The sequence below is a fragment of the Sturnus vulgaris genome, chromosome 25 (assembly GCF_052056855.1).
Source record: "Sturnus vulgaris isolate bStuVul1 chromosome 25, bStuVul1.hap1, whole genome shotgun sequence".
Lineage (NCBI taxonomy): Eukaryota > Metazoa > Chordata > Aves > Passeriformes > Sturnidae > Sturnus > Sturnus vulgaris.
In genome coordinates, this window is record NC_142267.1 from 2358477 (window position 1) to 2377254 (window position 18778).

General features: G+C 41.8%; 1 protein-coding gene across 5 annotated transcripts in view; it reads right to left on the reverse strand.

Annotated features, from left to right (window-relative positions):
- The window catches only part of CFAP74 (cilia and flagella associated protein 74), a 36937-nt gene that overhangs the window by 13244 nt on the left and 4915 nt on the right, over window positions 1–18778 (reverse strand). For all 5 annotated transcript variants that reach the window (XM_088178681.1, XM_088178684.1, XM_088178682.1 and 2 more), the window contains 16 exons: window positions 18249–18422; window positions 17541–17651; window positions 16247–16349; window positions 15343–15500; window positions 14632–14839; window positions 14044–14226; window positions 13218–13388; window positions 12632–12750; window positions 9814–9880; window positions 9314–9403; window positions 9021–9194; window positions 8130–8283; window positions 7099–7211; window positions 6511–6633; window positions 5393–5514; window positions 2467–2595 (listed from right to left, as the gene is read on the reverse strand). In XM_088178681.1, coding sequence (XP_088034807.1) covers window positions 2467–2595; window positions 5393–5514; window positions 6511–6633; window positions 7099–7211; window positions 8130–8283; window positions 9021–9194; window positions 9314–9403; window positions 9814–9880; window positions 12632–12750; window positions 13218–13388; window positions 14044–14226; window positions 14632–14839; window positions 15343–15500; window positions 16247–16349; window positions 17541–17651; window positions 18249–18422 — 2199 coding nt within the window. The remainder of the gene's footprint in view (window positions 1–2466; window positions 2596–5392; window positions 5515–6510; window positions 6634–7098; window positions 7212–8129; window positions 8284–9020; window positions 9195–9313; window positions 9404–9813; window positions 9881–12631; window positions 12751–13217; window positions 13389–14043; window positions 14227–14631; window positions 14840–15342; window positions 15501–16246; window positions 16350–17540; window positions 17652–18248; window positions 18423–18778) is intronic.

An 18778-nucleotide genomic window follows, 5' to 3' on the forward strand; every position in this document is an offset into this window, starting at 1 on the left:
ACCTTGTACAGTTATATGGGATATTTTTTTTTTAAGACGGGATTTTGGACTCATACAGGATTTTAAGAGCAGTCACAGAGGTCAGCATCCATTTATCCCTTTTTTTTTTTTTTAATGCCATCCAGTCATTTAAAATTCTGAAAAATTAAAAGCTTACTCTCTAATCAGAATATAAAGCCTGTGCATCTTTACTGCAGCCTCAGCACGTCACCAACCCAGCCAAGGCAGTGGCTCCCTCTGGCCACTGAGGTTAATGATCAGCCTGAGGCAGAACCACTTTGTGTCCCAGAGCAGAGACATAAAGTGAACAAACCTGGAGCCCAGCAGTGCCTGATTACCAACCAGCATAAGAATTTATAAGGGATATGCAGGTTTTCTGTAGGTGAAGCATCTTGCTGTCACAAGCTCCATTCCAGAGCTTCAAGCCAAGACAATACAAACCTGGAGCATTTTTAGCTCTGCTGCTCTATTTATATCTCAGAGAACCAGAGTGAGTTGCTTCCTGTTCTTGGGTCTCCACAGTTCTCATGTTCTACTACTACTCATGGAATTGCATGCAACTCTTTAATGTATTGTTAAAGAATAAAAATAACACCCACTCAGTCACCATGGTGATCCAACATCTTGCTGTTATTTTGCAATAAGGGTTCAAAGGTATTGGGAAGTTCTTTACACATAGAATTGAGGTTAAGTGCAAGGGAGGAGTAGAGCATCAGCTTTCACTTTGTCACAGGACATATGAATTGCAGAAAAAAATTAATCTATTTCATAATAATCCAGAGGGGGAAGAAAATACTTGTAACTGTATGGACACAGGGATGGACTCTAAATTAGCTGCTGTACCTTGGGGAAAAGGTCCTGGAATCCTTCAGAAAGTTCTCTGAAAATGGCACAATTAAAGAGAAGCACAAAAGGTAAATCAGATTTAGACTGCCAGTACCTGCAGAACTAGTTCCAAATGCAAAGAACTTCAGGACATGGTGTTTGGGAATTCTGAAAGGCAGCAGAGTAGACAACTTGCCTTCAACTAAACAGGAAATGTTGGCTTCACACTCCCAGAAGCTGGGTTTGGAATATGAGCACGTCCATGTGCACAGAACACTCAGGAGAACTTCCCAAGCCTTCAGGCAGCTCCCTGCTCCCTCAGCACTGCTGGCTGGGGGGTTCTGTTCCCTTTGGTGTCACTTTTAACACAGCTGCTCTATTAATAGAGCTCCTAATGCCAGCTCACTGCGAGGCCCTCACAGAAATGTGTCACTGGCTCAGTGCTTCCCCTCAGCTCCCAGCACTCCCCCCTGCCTCAGCTCTTTAAAACTGATCCGTACCCTCAAACAGCCAGATACTTATTTCGTGTGTCAGAAATGCCTTAATCTCATCAAATCTCCTTTCTGAAGCTTCTCTGTTTTTTAAAGGAAGATTAAGGTTCTAAATCCTAGCTGTGCTTCCATCCCCTCAGAGAGGGTAACAGTGCTTCAGAGCAGCTGAAGTTCAGCAGCTGGAATATGTCACCATGTTACTCTTGTTGTAATCTGATGGGATTTGAGATGCTGCAAGAGCTGTAAATAATTTTAGTTCTTTGAATACCAACCTGGTGAAAATTTTGCAATCAGAGTAGAATCCAGAGGTGCTGAGCACATCTGTGAGAATCCAAACACATCCATGGGACCCAGAACCCACATCAAAGAAGCAGCAGGTTTGAAGCAGCAGTCAAAGCCAGAGACATTGAAGTACTGTACACCCATGGCTGTACACCGAAATTAATTCCATATTTAATTCATTATTTTTTGAAATTTCTGCTAAATTCTTTAGGATGGCAATGGTGAAGTAAATAAAATGAACAGAGGCCGATGGGAACTCTGGTATTTAAATTTTTAGAAACTGGAATTGTTTCCTATCACTGAGCTGTGTTTGTATTTGTAGACGTTTCATAAAACAGAGAAGCAAAACTTGCTGGGATAAAGCTTTTAGCATCAGGAGATGTTACATAAAACACCATGTGAAATTCATTATCAATACCTTCATCGTTTGGAGAAAAATGTACCTGGGGAGGAGCGATATGGACAGGAAGCCCAACCACTCTCACCTTAATTAGCAAGCACAGGAGTTCTTGTCCAGAAATTATTCAATCAGTGATCCATGAAGCAGCCACCTGCCTCAATAACCTCCCTCCTGGACAAGAATAGCTTCCCACAGAACGGGGGCAGCCTAGCGGGAATGGCGAGCTCGGATTGTCACAGCGCTGCTGTCACCGCAGGGGGGACATTGCCTCACAGCCCTGGCAGCCAAGTTCATTTCCTCCTGGAGCATCTGGCAGCTTCCAGGGGGACAGGGGGGAGACCAGACCGGCACTGCAGCAGCACTGTGAGGTCCAGCCCCGAAAGCAGGAGGGATCAACAACCCTGCTCAGCTTTCCCACTGCCACTGTCTGAAATCCTGAAAGATTCGAGTTGGATTAATGTCGGTTACCTGGGCAGGAACTTGAGCTGTGCACTGAAGGATGACTGAGCCTGGATGTAGCCCGTTTTTGGAAGCAGCTCCATGTGCTTGCTCAATTCTCTGCACACCTCAAACTTCAAACGCAGCGTGGTTGTTGCTCTGCAAACACATCAGACGTGCTCGGATGGCTTTGAGGCCACTTCAGTGACTCTGGAGTCAGAGCCCTCCTGCCCCCACCCCTGCACTGTAATTCCCAAACTTCCTTTGAAAATGACGGGCATGGAAAACTGCTCCAGCAAGTTCACACAGTTGTGTTCTCTTTTAAGTACAGAAAACAAGACTTGGAAGTTCTGTAACAAACAGTGCACAAACTGATCCAAGGAGAACTGTCAGAGCTCAGCACGGGGCTAAGTCAGGTCAGAGGCAGTCAAAGCCAAGCTACTGTGAAATATCAGCTGATTATTTACTCCTAACATACACCGGCTCTATCTGGATCGATTGGATGACTGAACCCTGGTGATTTCTTTGAACAGATGTAACCTGTCCTCCACCAGCACAGATTCTGCAAGGCTGGAAGTCGCAGCATGGCTGAGCTGGTCCTGCCAGCTCCTCTGCTAAACCTTGGGATCAATTTGCCCTGGGAATGGCACATTGGAAGCCAGGAATCCTCTGCCTTTCTACTGAATTCTGGCCCTCTCATAGCACAGCAACAGCCATGGATCATCCCCTGCTTTGGAATTTTATGCCTAAGTGCAAAATTGTCGAGCAATTTACAAATATTTCAGCTTGTCATTCTCCTTCCCCTGGACTGGTTTCCAAGCTGTCAGGCCAGATGGTCTCCTCTAAATCAACAGCTACAGCAAGTGGGGCTGGGAGCCTGCAATGATTTCTGACTGTTGACAATCTAAGAGAATTATATACTACTTCATTAAATCAGTGCAGATTATAACCTGCCAAAGAAATTACTTTTCAAAATTATTTATATTGAACACGATTCTGATAAGACACTTTCACCCTTTATGCTGCTTATTTATGCTGCCTGATTACCAGGATCTTCATGACCAGAAAAAAAAAAAAAAAAAGCCCAACTAAAACCCAGAACAAAACCAGTATTAGCAATATTTTACAATTCATCAGAGCTTGCTGGGACATTGCAGTTCCAGAGGTATCTGACTCTCTTGGAAACTTTATCTTCCCCTTGTGCTACAGCCTCCAAGTCACAGCCAGTGGGATCCAGGCAGGCTCCAGGAGGAATCCTCCTCCTGACACACCAAGGGAAGTGTCAGGAGCTCCTGGAGGGAGAAAGTGCTCAGGCCACAATAGAATGATGAAATCAATCCACTTTTGCAGGATAAAAAGTTGACACACGGTATTCCTGCACATGAAATACACTGAATTTCAGCCCACCTGACTGTATAACAGGCAATTTTTCCTAATTAAGGAAATCAGGTGATAAAGCAAAGCCTTGACTTGCCAAGGTGCTAAGGACAGGCTATTACATATTAAGTACTCTTAATTTGGTGAAACTTGGCAAAGGATCAGCAGGATTTTTCCCTCATTTGAGAAGTTTTGCCCTAAGCAATTTGACAGCTTCTATCTTTGGGATCCCCTTGAACTCTTAAGTTTCATTAGGAGAGTTATTCTGCTTCTATACTTATAAGTTTTATCCCTGGGTTATCTAGACCAAGTAAAATCACTTACATAACAACTTGTGCTTGTCATATCTGTAAGCTGAATTTCTGAGATAACAGCTTTACTCATTTCTTTCCAACTGTGAAGAATCTCTGCAGTCTGTAATTCTGGTAAGAGGTTTAGAATGGATGCCTTCCACAGAACCAATCTCTCCCCCACCCTCCCACAAACCCACCCCAATCCTATTGAAATAGACTCTAAGAAATGCAAATTGTTAAAATAAGAATTCCATAGTGACTGCATTAGGTGGAGGGAAGATACCCAGCACCTGAAGACAATGAAATGTTCCCATAACTACTTTTAATAGCAGGAAATCTCCAGAAGCCAAGGAGCTGGAATATTCCCTTTATATCACAGTGCAAACAGAACCAGTAGTCAGATATGACTGATTTGAACTCTGAAACACCCAGATATTTTTCCCCTGTCAATCACTGTCTGGTCACTCTCTGTGTAATCTGGGATCTGTCCTTCCAGTGGAGACCCTAATGCCTCCATGGCTCAGGAAAAGCTGCACCTTTCCCGTGTTAGAATGAATGCTAAAGGACTGACATGATTTATCCAGCATCTAATCCCAGGTGTGGAAAGACTCTCATGAAACCAGCTTCCAATGTCCTAAGTCCCCCCAGGACTTTAATTGATGGCAAAATAGCTGAGAAACAACAAAATATTCTTACATAAAATTTCCTGGCTGAATCAACCCAATGTGCACTTAATTTTAGACACATTTATCTCTCTAAATGTTTAGTGTACAAATCCCACCTGAAGAAACTTTAGGTTTGCTATTCCCAAGGGGCTTCACAGCTCTCCCAAAGAACAGGAACAACACAGGGAATCTGGCAGGAGTGGGGAGGTGTGTGGATACCTCAGAGCTCAGGCTGCTGTTGGGAGTCTGGGTCAGTGTGTGCCCCTGCAGTGCCAGGGTCAGAGGCAGCTCCAGCACAGCTCACCTGCAGTGCCAGGCCTGAGGCAGTCCCAGCACAGCTCACCTGCAGTGCCAGGGCCAGAGGCAGTCCCAGCACAGCTCACCTGCAGTGCCAGGCCAGAGGCAGTCCCAGCACAGCTCACCTGCAGTGCCAGGGCCAGAGGCACTCCCAGCACAGCTCACCTGCAGTGCCAGGGTCAGAGGCACTCCCAGCACAGCTCACCTGCAGTGCCAGGGTCAGAGGCAGCTCCAGCACAGCTCACCTGCAGTGCCAGGGCCTGAGGCATCCCCAGCACAGCTCACCTGCAGTGCCAGGCCTGAGGCAGTCCCAGCACAGCTCACCTGCTGCACACCTGGACGCTGTCCTGGTACAGCCTCTCGTACAGGCAGATCCTGAGGTCCACACAGGGCTGGGGCACCCAGATGGGCACATCCACAGAAACTCCAATGGCACTGAAGCTCAGCTGGCAGGGCAGCAATGGCAGGGGATTAGTTCTGTCAGCCTCAGATTCTCACTGACTTAGAGCAAGAATTTCTGCTATAAATTCAGCTGAGTAAAATGTTTTATTAGTCATAGTGGAACAGGTTCTTTAATGAGGCAGACCTTGGAAAATCATTTGCAAAGTAAACCCAAGATGTTACGGTGCCCCAGTAGAAAAACACAATTATACTTTGGGTTGGATTCTTTGACAGGAAACATGAAAGAAGAGCATCTGCCCATGATATTGAGAAGAAGTATTTAAAGTGCCTTTAGCTGAAGTGAATGGGCCCCAGTCCAGGCTCCCGTGGGGCTGCAGCTCATTCAGGCAGTACAGAAATGCAGGGAAGGCAGCACAGGGCTGTGCTCCCTGCAGTGACCCGGGGCTGGCACCAGGGCCCAGAGAGCTCAGCCCTGCAAAGCTGATCCTGGAGGAGAAGGTGCCCACGGGAGCCTCAGCAGGCGTCTGCAGCTCCTTCTGCAGCCACAGGGACAGCCAAGACTGGCTGCTGAGCTTCTGGGAAGTTTGTCTTTATTTTTTGGCAAGCTTCTGTGAACTGTTCCAAGCAGAATTTGGCTTCCAATAAAATTTAGAATCACAATATGCTGAAGTGGTAACTAAAGTTGCCATCTCTTCCAGCTTTCACACATCAGCTTCACTACTGCCTGCTAAATAATTCCAATTCTGATAGATCAGAGAGAAAATAAACTATGTGGGTTGGGAATAAAGGAGAATATTTCCACATTTGTTTCCAGGACATGAGATATTTTCCAATATGACATCTGATAAAATGGGAATATCAGGATTATTTGGATAGAAATTAAGAGAATTAGCAGGTTTAATAAACATCCTGCATCAGAAATAAGGGCTATGATTTGTAAAGCTGTCTCCCATAAAACTCCCTAATACATAATTATTGAGAATAGCACAAATGAGGAGATTTTAAACAATTTTACACATGTTTTGAAGCAGGTCACTCACTGGTTTGCAGTCTGGGTTGTCAAACACGATCACAAACTCTGCCCTCACGTCCCCAGGGACAGCTGGGACAAACAGGACTGGGATCTTCAGGGAGCTGAAGGGACCAATCTCACCCTCAGTCACCTGAGCAACAACAGTGAAACTCTAGAAATTGCATTGAAATAAAGAGGCTGGACATACTCACTATACACACACACTCTACTACACCTGGTTTGTAATTCAATTGAACTCACTATGCACAGGAAAAATCAGAATCAGAACATTTATATGGCTCAAATCCGACATTTTCCAGACATTCTTCCTGCCCCTCCTTGTGTGTTGTCACCAGACTTTGTTTAACCACAGAACCACATGGCAGAAAAAAAGAGTAAATTGTGGGAAATGTGAATGTACACAGAACCTTTTGTCTCTATAGATCAAAAGAAAGGGGAAAAGTGTGCTGTGATTTCATTTTAAGAATTAACTGTGATACAGTGATGTCCAGTGGTCTTGGAATGATCATGTACTTGAACATTTCTCACCAGAGCAATTTATTTGATGTAGGCTCAGCCCAGTGAAATCTTGTCTGGATCTCAGGACATTCATTACCTTTCCAAGCATAATTTCAACTGGTATTTCTTCAGGAGAAAGTTTCAACAAGTCATCTGCATTGTCAGTGTCCACATCTGATCTGGTATTTAATTCTCCTTGACCAAGTTGTTCTGGAGAAAGAAACAAACACAAAACAAAACAAAATGCTGGATGTGTCCATCAAAAAAACTATCCAACAAAGAACAAGTACATTAATTTGAGCCAATATTGCAAATCCAGGCATGTGCAGCAGCGATGGGAAAATTGGAATGTCTGGAAGGAAATATTTGTTTGGCCATCCAGCTTTAGTCTAGTTTGGAATTCTACCTGAGGCACCTGAGACTTCCACTGCTGAGTAACAACATGAATGGCTCAAAAATACAGACTCAGCTGGAAGTGGGGATGGCCTTCAAGAGCTATTTCAGTGAGATAAAGGAATGCAGCCAGAAGGACCTGCAAAAACCACCCACAAGCTTTCCATGGAACTTTCAGCTTCCTGAAATTGGAATGATCAATATTGGGAAGAAATGTTAAAGAACATAGATAAGAAACAAATTAAGAAAGTCTTTCTTCTACAAGACTGGATTTTATTAAGCACATAGTAAACATTAGGAATGAGATGGAAAATGTCTGAGGAGGTTCATCTTTCTGCTTCCTTGTTCCTAGAATTACAGACTATAAAAATAAACCTGTCATGTGGATTGCTATTCTGAGAAGTGGGGATTCAGTTGCTGAGACAAGGATGATGTTAACAATTTTGCAATTTCTGAAGCTGGTTGGGTTCTGTGTTCTTCTGAGACTGAATTGTTGATCACTAATGAGCAGTGAGGTTCTCTGCTGCTTTTGATATAATGGTGTCAAGACATTATTTTTAGTCATTTTCCGTGAGGCAGCACACAAAGAAATATAACATTACTCCTGGAGTGATGAGCTACTTAAATTACTGAGTAACTTTGCAAACTGAATTGCTCAATTCTTTACAGGAGACTACAGCTGGATAAAGCTTGGCCTGGGGAAGTGCAGGGCCATGATCCAAAGCATCACCTCACCCATGGAACTGCTGCTCTCAGGCTCCTGGGCTGCACAGGGGGTCATCCCCTCCCTGGGATCAGCACAAATCTGCTCCTTGTTTGGATTCCCAGCTGCCACAGGACTCATGCTGCCTTCCCCTTCAGGATCACAGGTATTGAAATGTTCAGTGATCTATTAGGAAACACAGAGAGGGATTTTCTCCTGTGGCTGTTCCTCTGCCTTGTGCCCACTCCAGTTCAATCCAGCAGAAGTTTGATGTAAATCAGACTTGTGTTTTCTTATAACAGTTCCATGTCATAAATGGAGACATGTGTTGCACTTTCCAAGAACTGCACATTCTACAAGACCTTTATCAATGAGCAGATTGAATTTTGCTGACTGCCCCCAAACAGGTAAATAATGTAACAGGAGCAATGCAGTCTAGTGGCAGTTACTTTACAATTAACAGAACCAATATTTTTCTAGTGGAAACCCAGGCAGTTCTATGTCAAAACTAAGTCTGGTGAAACTAGCCCTCTCTATCACATCTCTCACTTGACTGCTAGTTTTGCACCAGTTCACATGTTTCTGCCTTCCACGAGTTGAAATTTTTAATGACTGCCAGCATCTCCTCTTTTAACTGAAGTATTTTCTCCTAATTGTCACAAATGTGGAGAAAATAGGAGTCATGACATAAATCACTAAAGTACTTTAAAAATCAGCATTGTTGGTTTCCCCACTCCTCATAAAGTAATTGCTTTTATCTTCCAATACAGATTATATTTATATCAACCCAAATGTAGTAAAGGTTGACTAAAGGTCTTTCCAAATCCTTTCTGACCTGAGCTGCTTTGTGACTCTGCACAACTCCACCATACTTCTCAAAGCAGGACATTTCTGTTCCTTTAGGGAAGTGCTTTTGTACCCACCACTATTGCAGGAGCAGCTTTTACTGTTGCTCTGAGGGTACTTGTGGCAGCTGCTGACGTCTGAACTTTGAATCTGGTTCCCAAAGCCCCGCTGTTTGTCAGGCTGATGGTCCGTGAAATTGTCTCTCCCACCACAAGGCTGCCAAAGTCAACGAGTTCTTTATCCAGAGCCAGCTGTGAGAGGATAAACCATTCATTACCACTGGCCTACATTGCACTAATGTCAATTAAATGAGCATCCACTTTTTAGAATAATAATGATATTATCCACATGCTTAAAAGCAGTCCCTTACAATGCAGGTCTTGACTGTACATTTCAGTGGAACAGAAAAAGAACCTGTCTGGGCCATAAACATGACTTCTCCTTCCAGCCCTTTGTTTATCTAGAAAACAAAACAGAAAAAAACTCTAAGTAATTTCAGAAGACTTAGCCTATGTAGTCTGATGAAAAATATTTTCACTCATTCTTTGAGTACCATATTAAAATGTATCTTTACTGATTCTATGTTTCCACTTTAAAACAGTCTTTGTGACAGCCTGGTTAACTTTAGCTGGGCTTGATTATAAATATCTGGAAGCCTGCTCTCATTTGGAGGCATTTTTCCAAATGTGCCCTCAGAATTTGCCTTAGGACAATTTATCAGAGCTTGAATATGCACACAGCTGTCCATGTACAACAGTAGCTCTTCTAAAAATGTAGGTTTTTTCCTTGTTAACAGTTAAGAAATTCAATTAATGATGGTTTTAATCAGACTAGTGGCCTATACTAGGATTCTTCTCACTGTGCACTTACCATTGGCTTAAATGTTACCAGGAATTCACAGGACATCCCAGAAGACATTTTGCCAGGTGGGTCAAAACTATGGAGATAATGAACATAAAACTCCTAATTAAAGCTGTGGATGGAACACCCAACTCCTGCTCTGGTAACAATGGCAGATTTCCCCCCCCTCACTTGGACTAATTATCAGAAAAGTCAGAATGAGTGACAGATTAATGAAAGGCTACAAAACCCTGCTGCAACTGGGAAACAACAAAGGCTGATTCTTTATTAAGGTTTTATTCAGAAAGGCTTGAAGTGCTTTTAAAAGTCAAGACAAGGACTGTAGCCAAAGAGGTAAAGCTGAGGCTCAAAATCAGCAAGAATCAGGTGGAACTGCCCTGTCAGACAATTAGAAAGCAACTTCTCCCATTGTCCATTTTAATGTTGCTCTGTAACATCTCCCCTGTCCAAACACAAAATGAAGAGGAAAAACCCAAGGAGGGAGCTGCAAATTATTAGAGAATGTGCTGCTTGTTGCCAGCTGTATCAAAATTATCTTGAATAGAATCTGCCACTCATTTCATGGTCTGTGTGAGGCAGGGAAAATGCCCATCAGAAGACAAGACATCTCACAGCTGCACTGCAAATGAAATTATTGAGGCACTCCTGGAGCCCTGCTCTGCCTGGCAGAGCAGCCAGAGCAGATAAGGAAGTGTTGTCAGCCATGGGAGCCCCTAAGCCAAGTGAGACATGGAACACACTCACCCTTCACAGCTTTATCAAAACAAAATTAAACTCAAACCAAAGCAAAATGAAACATTTTCAGGAAGGCAGACACTTCAGAATTCAGGAGCTTAAAATATGGGCAGGGAATAAACACCTGTATCCTGACCTTCTGAACAGATCCCTGGCAGTTTCTCCTGAGAGCACTTTAAGGAATGACTTTTTATTTCAAATGTTACCTTGATAAAATAGTTCTGATTTAGAGCACAAACTGCCAAACACACACACCCACACAGAACAGTGGAGAGGCTCCATTGCATGGGGTGTAATAATGCTCATTTCAACCACTAGAATAAAGTTTTTATCAGCAAATACAGTGCCTGTCACTGATAACAGCTCTCAAGTGTTATGTCTGTAAATACCTGTGCACTGGTTTCAAGGACAGTGACACCATGACAGTGTAGATGTGTTGGGTATTTTCAAAAAATATTGGGTATTTTCAAAAAATACTTGTCAAAACTATTTTGTAACAAACAATTTATGTCTGGTTCTATCTGAGAGAAGCTTTATACAGTGTAAGATCAGTGTCCACAGGTCTGTGCTCTGCTGGTCAAATTATGGCAATGGAGAATAAAATCTTAGATTATTTTTGCTAGCTATCCAGCTGGCAAATGTATGGGTAACCAACTTAATTTTAAAAAGTTAATTAATTTATCAGACATTAAAAAATCATTCACAACTCTTACATTTGCATTTGGAGAGTACTTTGAAAGGCAATTACAGCAAGGAAAGACTTAGGCCATTTCAAAAAGTACTTTTTAATTTTTGGTCACAAACCAGAGGTGTTGATTTAGCACATTAAATTGTCTAATATATTAAACGAGGAAAAAAATCAGTCTTTGAGAGCAGGAAACCCTCATTTTGTCGGATTAGTAGCTTCAGGTTTTGTCACAGAAATTAAACACATGGGAGTGGGTCAAAATTAAATTGAACCAACCATGAGCTACACATGGAGCAGGTTTAGGAGCTGAAGGGCTCTGCTGTGTCCTGCCCAATTATCCAGCTCCATCAGGCTGGGAATGAAGAGCTCCACACCTTTCCCAATCCACCCCCAGCTGCTGGATCCACACTCCACAGCTCTCCAGGGATGCTGTTCAGAAGAGCTCTCTGTTCACATTCCTGGGGAATCTTGTGGGAACAAAGTGGGCAAGGAATGGCTTCACCTTGGATCATCCTGTCCTTATCAGATGGTCCAGAAATTCCATGTGTGGTTTATCCCCACAAGGACAGTGGGCAGTGAGCTGAGGAAGGAGCTCTGGAGTATGAAACCACTTGCAGTGGTGAAACAGCTTGTTTATTCACTGGGGTGTCATTAAACTGTCCCACAGGTGGCTTTTCCAGGTCAGCATAAGGGTTGAAACTGTAACTTTCTCTGTAAGCCAAAGGAATTCACCTCCTATTTGTCCATAAACTTCACTTACACACAGGAGCTTAAGCTTTTTTTTACATTTAGGCTAGACTACAATAATTTTTTGTTTGTTTCACAGAATTCCAGGTAAATAAATTCCTTTCATAACTTTACTTTTTAGAGAAATACTACTTTTCACAACTTGCCTTACATATGTTTCAAGGTTCAGTCCAGCTCCAGAGAGAGCTGGTGTCTGAATTCTTAAAAAGAAATATTTTGTGGATACCTCCTTTTGTTTTTTTTATAAACAGTGAGATGAAATTATCAATATAATTTTAATTGCAATCTCCCAACTAGATACAGTGCTTCATTACATAACCTGGCAGCAGGATTATAGGAATAGATTGATGGGAAAGACCACAGGATTGCAGTTCAAGTGCTCTTTGCTCTGAGCTTGATTTCCTTTATTTCATCAGTTTTTTCCCCTTCCTTTTCTGTCCAATTAAACTGTGTTTATCTCAAGCCACAAGTTTAACTTTTCTTCCCCTCCCAGTTCTCTCCCCTGTCCCACTGAGGAGGGAGTGAGGAGCTGCTCCGTGGAGTTTCTCTGCCTGCAGGGTTAACCCATGACAAGCAGAAATTTCAGTTGCTGCAGAATTGTGTTCCAGCTCTTGTTGTGGTACAAAGATAAAACAAGTCTGCAATTAATTTACTTACTGAACACTGATGAAGTCCTTGAGCCATTCACTGATTCCCACCAGCCTGCAGTAATTAACACTGTAGGATGCATTTGTCAAAACTATCTTCTTTTTGTAGACTTGACCAACATCAAAATCCTTGGAATGCCAAAGACACCAGGAGAATGTCAGAGACATGATGTCATGTTCATGGTCTAAGTGAGTTATTAACAGTTTTGTTAACTAATTGAAATTTACCTGCATGGGAGTCACCACTTCCTTAAGGACATTATTTTACAGTAATCATGTATTTACAAACAATATACAAGTACCAGTCATGCTGTTCAAAAAACACATAACACAGTCCAACAGGAGGTTTCATTATCTGCTCACTTTTCTGACAGTATTTAAACTGCCCTAAGAAAATGAAGTATTTTATAATTTAGATAGTAAAACCAACAAGTTTATTTAATCTATCACTTAACTAAGAGATTGTTTGAGAAAAAGGCAAGAGCTGTTTCAAATTTCACTACAGACTTATTAAAGGCTGCAACAGAATTTTGATCAAGACATTGGGCTATACCTCCAGTTACTTCTCTCCAATTCCATGCAGAATGGCCACTGACCTTGAAATGAATGCAGCTGGGTTTGCTGAGGAAAGCAGAGCCCTTATGTTCCTGACCAGGCACTGTTTGCTTGTGAAGAATTCCACTCTGGAGCTCCTTCATTTTTTTCTCAGCCATTTGTTTCCTCATTGCCCTTATAGCCAACAATGTTGGATCTTCTGCTTTGGGCACCTAAAAAGGAACATGCAGGAAAACCACCAGATGAGTGTATGATCACAGAATCTGCAGCTCCAGCAGAAAAATCTGCAAAAGGAATCTTCCAGCACCTGGCCAGCCTTTGTCTGCCTCTCCCAGTCAAACTCAGCATCCCAACCTCCACATGAAGAATTTAATGGATTCTCAGCTGTCTGTTCTGCAGTTTATCATCACCCAGCACTACAATATCATGTTTTTCAGGCAGAATTAGCTTTTCTGCTCTTTAAGGGCTTTTTTTCCCCCTCAACTTATTAAACACAGAGAAAAAAAATCAGCTGACTTCACTGGAATGCTTCAGTCATGGTCCAGTGCTTCTCCATGCAAGTCTAGTAATATGTACTGGCAGGATTTCTTTTTAATCAATTCTGAAGTTTTTTTAAACTCAAACAATTAAACATAATATGATTTATGTCTTCACAGATTTTGCACTAAACCTGAAGTACTGTTTTCTCTTTGAGAGAACAAACTCCTCCAGAACAGTGCCAAACAGCAATGACTGATGATATTCTCACATCTGAATTTCTGCATCTATGTAATAACATAATGTCTGCATTTTAACTTCAAAATACACAATTATTGGTTTCAAGCAAGATTCTTTTCTGTTTCTAACAAGAGATATCACAACATTTACCTTGTGCAAGTCATATTCTCGACTCCAAAGTCCTGGGAATTCTGGTACCAGGAGGGTCTTGTCCCTCTCTGTGTCCTCATCACCACTTTCCCAGAGCACATCCTGGGCTCTGTTCTCAGAACTCTCTCCTTGGGGAGCAGCTCCCTCCCCAGCCAAGGAACAAACTGATGGAGAGCGCCACGACTTTGGTGAAAGAACACAAGGTTTGAAGATACAGCTAAAAATTACTAGAGAACAGTTACTTTCAACAGTTAACAGTTTCTGAGGAGATCTTTTAACATAAAAATGACAGGTTTTTGGCTTTTTAGCCTCTTGGCCTTTGGCTCAGAGGCCAAAGATGTCAACTTAGGCCAATCCCCTCTTAAAACACTGAATACATACAAAATCTTATATTAAAAGTCACTATATTTCCTTCAAGAAAAAGGCAACTAACAGATATTAAGAGATGGGGAAATTACTCTCCACTTGTTCTCTACAGTCTCATGTTTGATTGGAACCTGTGTTATTTTTAAACAGAATCCAATGACCTGCATGTTTAACAAAACAAAACAACAATCTAAAGAGAGTTAATTCCTAGCCTTTGATTACCTGTGATATTTCTCCATCTGTATGTTTGTAGGTCTCCTCACTTTGCCAGGCTTCCCCACTCAGCAGTAAAGGATCCTTAAATTTACCACGAGCCTTAATTGCCTTGCTAGGGGACTGACTTTTTCTCTGCTTGTGAACAGAAGCTCTTTCTTGCAAAATTCGAGACACAATCTCCATTTTTCTTGACTTCTGCAGTTCTCTAAAAGCTCTGTAATCCAAAGTTGTAAGAAATATGAACCCAACCATGGTTGTTTACCAATAATACTAACTACAAGCCAGCTCCCTTGGAGCCTTTTAGTTAAATAGCAAGTCTTTAAGTTGGGTTCAGTGGTAATTTGTGCCAAGACACCAAGTGATTCAGAGGCTGTTTATACATTTTTGCAGATAAATATACTGAGTTACAGTGTTTTAGAAGGCTGATAGAGATTTTCACAGTGTTCAGGGGAGGAAGAAGGACAGTTACTTCAGCTTTCCAGTTGAGGGTCACTGAACTCCCCTCCTGGAGGAGTCAATCACAGAACACCCACGGAGCTCTGGTGCTCTGAGCACCCCTAAGGCAGGAGTTCAGGGCACCAAGAACAGACTGTGCAAGTGTCACACACAGAGTGGGAGAGGGATTCACTCCTCCAGGCACCATCAGAGATGTTCTGCCTTCAGGATGTGACTGAGCTCCAGGGAGCAGGCAGAGTTTGATATGGATATGACACTCACTCTTTCTTTTTTTCGTGTTCTTGCTGTCGTTTATGGAGAAAAATTTCCCTGATAACATTGCCTCCTTTTGCTAGGATGGCCTCCCTCATTTTCATCTCCTCCTTCTTTGCCTCCAAGGCCTTGGCTTTGTTCAAAATCTGGAGAGTTTGGAGCTTTTCCTATGAAAGTCACACAAACCTGTTATGTGTTTGATTCACATATTAAAGAATAGAAAACAGAGAATCTAATGCTGGTCCCCTGATCCAAATATACATTTGTGGTGGATGTCTCTGAAGCAGAAGGTATTGTTTGTAATATTCTCTACAGTCATGGGGTGCTGAGATGCAGAAAGCTCTGACTAGGTCCAGGCTACTTCTCTATCCTTCCAGCCTGGCCCTGGAACACTGCTCACTGAAGGAATGTGAAAAGATAACAGTTCTAAACAAATCAGGATTAAATTAAGATCATTCCCTCAGATTCTACAGAACATAAATAGAAAAGCAAAGCAGCATAGCTCAGAAATTCCTAATTTATACTATTTAAATTCTCAAATAACTGTTTTTCTTCCATATGTTTTCTCCATGTGGAATATTTCTGCATTGGGATCCAAATAACTGGAAATCCTTCTGGCTGAACTTCCAGAGAACTTTTTTTAGAATGCATTATTTCCCAGAGAGTTCCCCTCCCAGAACAACTAGACTGTTGACAGAATAAACTGCATCAGCAGAAGTGTCAAAACCTGCCCACACAGATCTCCTGCCATCCCTCCAATGGTTAAACTCTCCCCAGTTTCAAGGGGTTTGGTCAGTGATGTGATCAAAAATCACCACACAAGCTCTGCAAGGAAAACTGAACTGACTTGCATTAGAACCCAGCAGTCTCCCAAGTCAGTGACTTCATTCCCATCCCAGCCCAGCAGCAGTACCCTGTTGGAAGTGATGCTGGTTTTCAGGGAAAGCACAGCTTGTATCCTTCTCTCCATATGCTCCCGAGCTTTCACTTCTTCCTTTGCATTTTTTTCATGAATTCTGTAAGCAAATTAAAATCTTTCAGGCTCTCATCCTGGAAATCTCATCTTGGTATTAGAATGTCTGAGCTGACAAGGAGCAATTGCCAATGTCCCCAGGCAGTGCTGCTGTGAACCCCTGTGTGGTGGGCACTGGCACTGGGCACAGGGGAGCAGTTGGAGACTCCAAACACGGCACTGCTCGAGCTCCAAGTGCCAACAGGTTTTCAAATATTTTGCTCAACAACTTTAATTTTTTTAAATTTTGGATATGAAGAATGTGTTTCATGTTATGACATATGACTGGCTGCTAAAATAAAGAATTCAGGTGTTGCTCATATAAGCAATATCTAAACCTTATGTAGCAAACTTTTACAAGCCAAGCACATGTACCCACACTAAAAATAAACCCTAAAAACTCTACAAGTTAGAAATATGTGGGCAGGAATCAAACCAGGGAATATTCAGCTAATATTATGGGAAACCAGGAAAAAAATTAAGATTGATGTGTTTGATACATTTGTCAAGAAAACAAAATCTATTTGATTTTGCTTTTCTTAATTATGATCAGTTTGTGTGCACCGTCTAATAAAATTAAACAAGCACAGAAACAGTACAATTATTTCAATCATTTTACAATTAAGTCCTAATATTTATATATTAGGATATATTTGCATATATGTAAAAATAAGTAACAAATGTTCCGTTTTTTCAGCAGCAAAATAATTCAACACCAGACTAAATAATATAAACATAAACCTATGAAAGAACATTTAATTTAAAATCAACCAGAGCAAGAGCACAAAGAAATGGCCCATCAAGCCATTGATGCTTTTTTACCACATTTCTGAGGGGACACAAAATGGCATAGGGGAGGTTTCAAACCTGGATTTTAATTCTATCACTTCAGTTAATGGCACTCACACACATATTAAATACTTCAAATCATTATCAATGCCTCCAGGTGGTCACAGTCCTCATGACAAAGACTCCAGGGAATCTGGAGGCCATGCTAGGACACTGAATGGATTTTCTTCTTCCCAGGTCCTTTTGTGCTCTGTAAGATCTCAATGCTTCACCACACTGTACCTGGTACAGGATTTCCAGGTGCAACAGAAGACACACCTTGCAGAAAAATCATTATTTTTCAAAGATTGGAGGATAAAGTCTTGCCCAGCAGAGAATGTACAAGAGGAAAGGGGTGAAGTCCCACCTTGCCATGCTTTGCTTCAGGAAGCAGACTGCTTTCTCATGGTTCCTTTTGGCATCCTCGAGGAGTTTTTTATTTCTTTCTTCACATTCTCTCTGGGCTTTCTTCTCTCTTCTGCAAAACACAGACAAACCAACAGCTGCAGCAGGACTAAGGGAAATTTGATTCCAACACAATGAGACCTCAGGGTGGGGTTGGAGAGTTTATTAATATGTGAAGTTAGGACATTTGTCTGCTCCCCACATCCCCCATATTGCAGACAAAGTGATAAACTTCACAAAAGCCACAGACTGACACACTTTTGCTCTGCTTTTGGAGACCATTTTTGTGCTTTTTGGTGTTTGATTCTGCTCCAGGAAATCTCAATGGATTTCATCACAAGTTCAGAAGATCCTGGAGGCCAACAGCACTGCAGACACATGCAGTTAGCCTGACCCAATAAACCTCATTTCCTATGATAAATCCCCTGCATTTCTAGTTTTTTCATTAACAAGTTTATTCCCATAGATCAGAAATCTTTACCTGCATAACTGCAATGCCATGGCCAATTCTTATTTTAATTGCATGTCCTCATCAAATATTCCTGAAGCACACCCAGCTAAGACACACAGTAGCAGCAGTATTTGAACTAGCTAATCTGAGCACCTGCAGCAGAGAATTGGCTGAAAATAAAACAAGAAAGGCAGCAGGCTCTGACTTTGAGGCTCTTACTTCTCTCGAGTCCGACGTGTTCCTTCAGCTTGCAGGGCTGTTATTTTTTCCTTCCAAATCCTCACTTCTCTCTCCTCCTGGTATTGCATCTGTAGCTTCTCCTCATCTTTTTGAAGTTGTTCACGGAGGATGTCGTATTTTCCCTGCTCAGTTTCTATCTTCCACAGCTCAACCCTTTAAAAAAAAGTGTGAATTGTTTTCACTGGAATACTGATATTCTTTCACTTTAAGGTGATAGATTGAGTAGGGAAGGCTCTATGGGGAAAATAAACATGTAACCATGTTTTCTTTTATTATTTTAAAACATATTTTGAATCAAAACCTTTTACTGACACACGTGTTCCAGACTGAGACTCATATCTAATAGCATATCCCTTTCAAAGACATCAAAAATATTGGTCAAAAAAAGGTAAAAAAAATAAAACTCAACTTTGTGTTTCTCCCATTTACCTAGAAGAAAATATGAAAACCAAGAAGAAGTCTAAAAATAGCTTTTTCTTCAATAATGAATAACTTCAGGGACAGGCCAC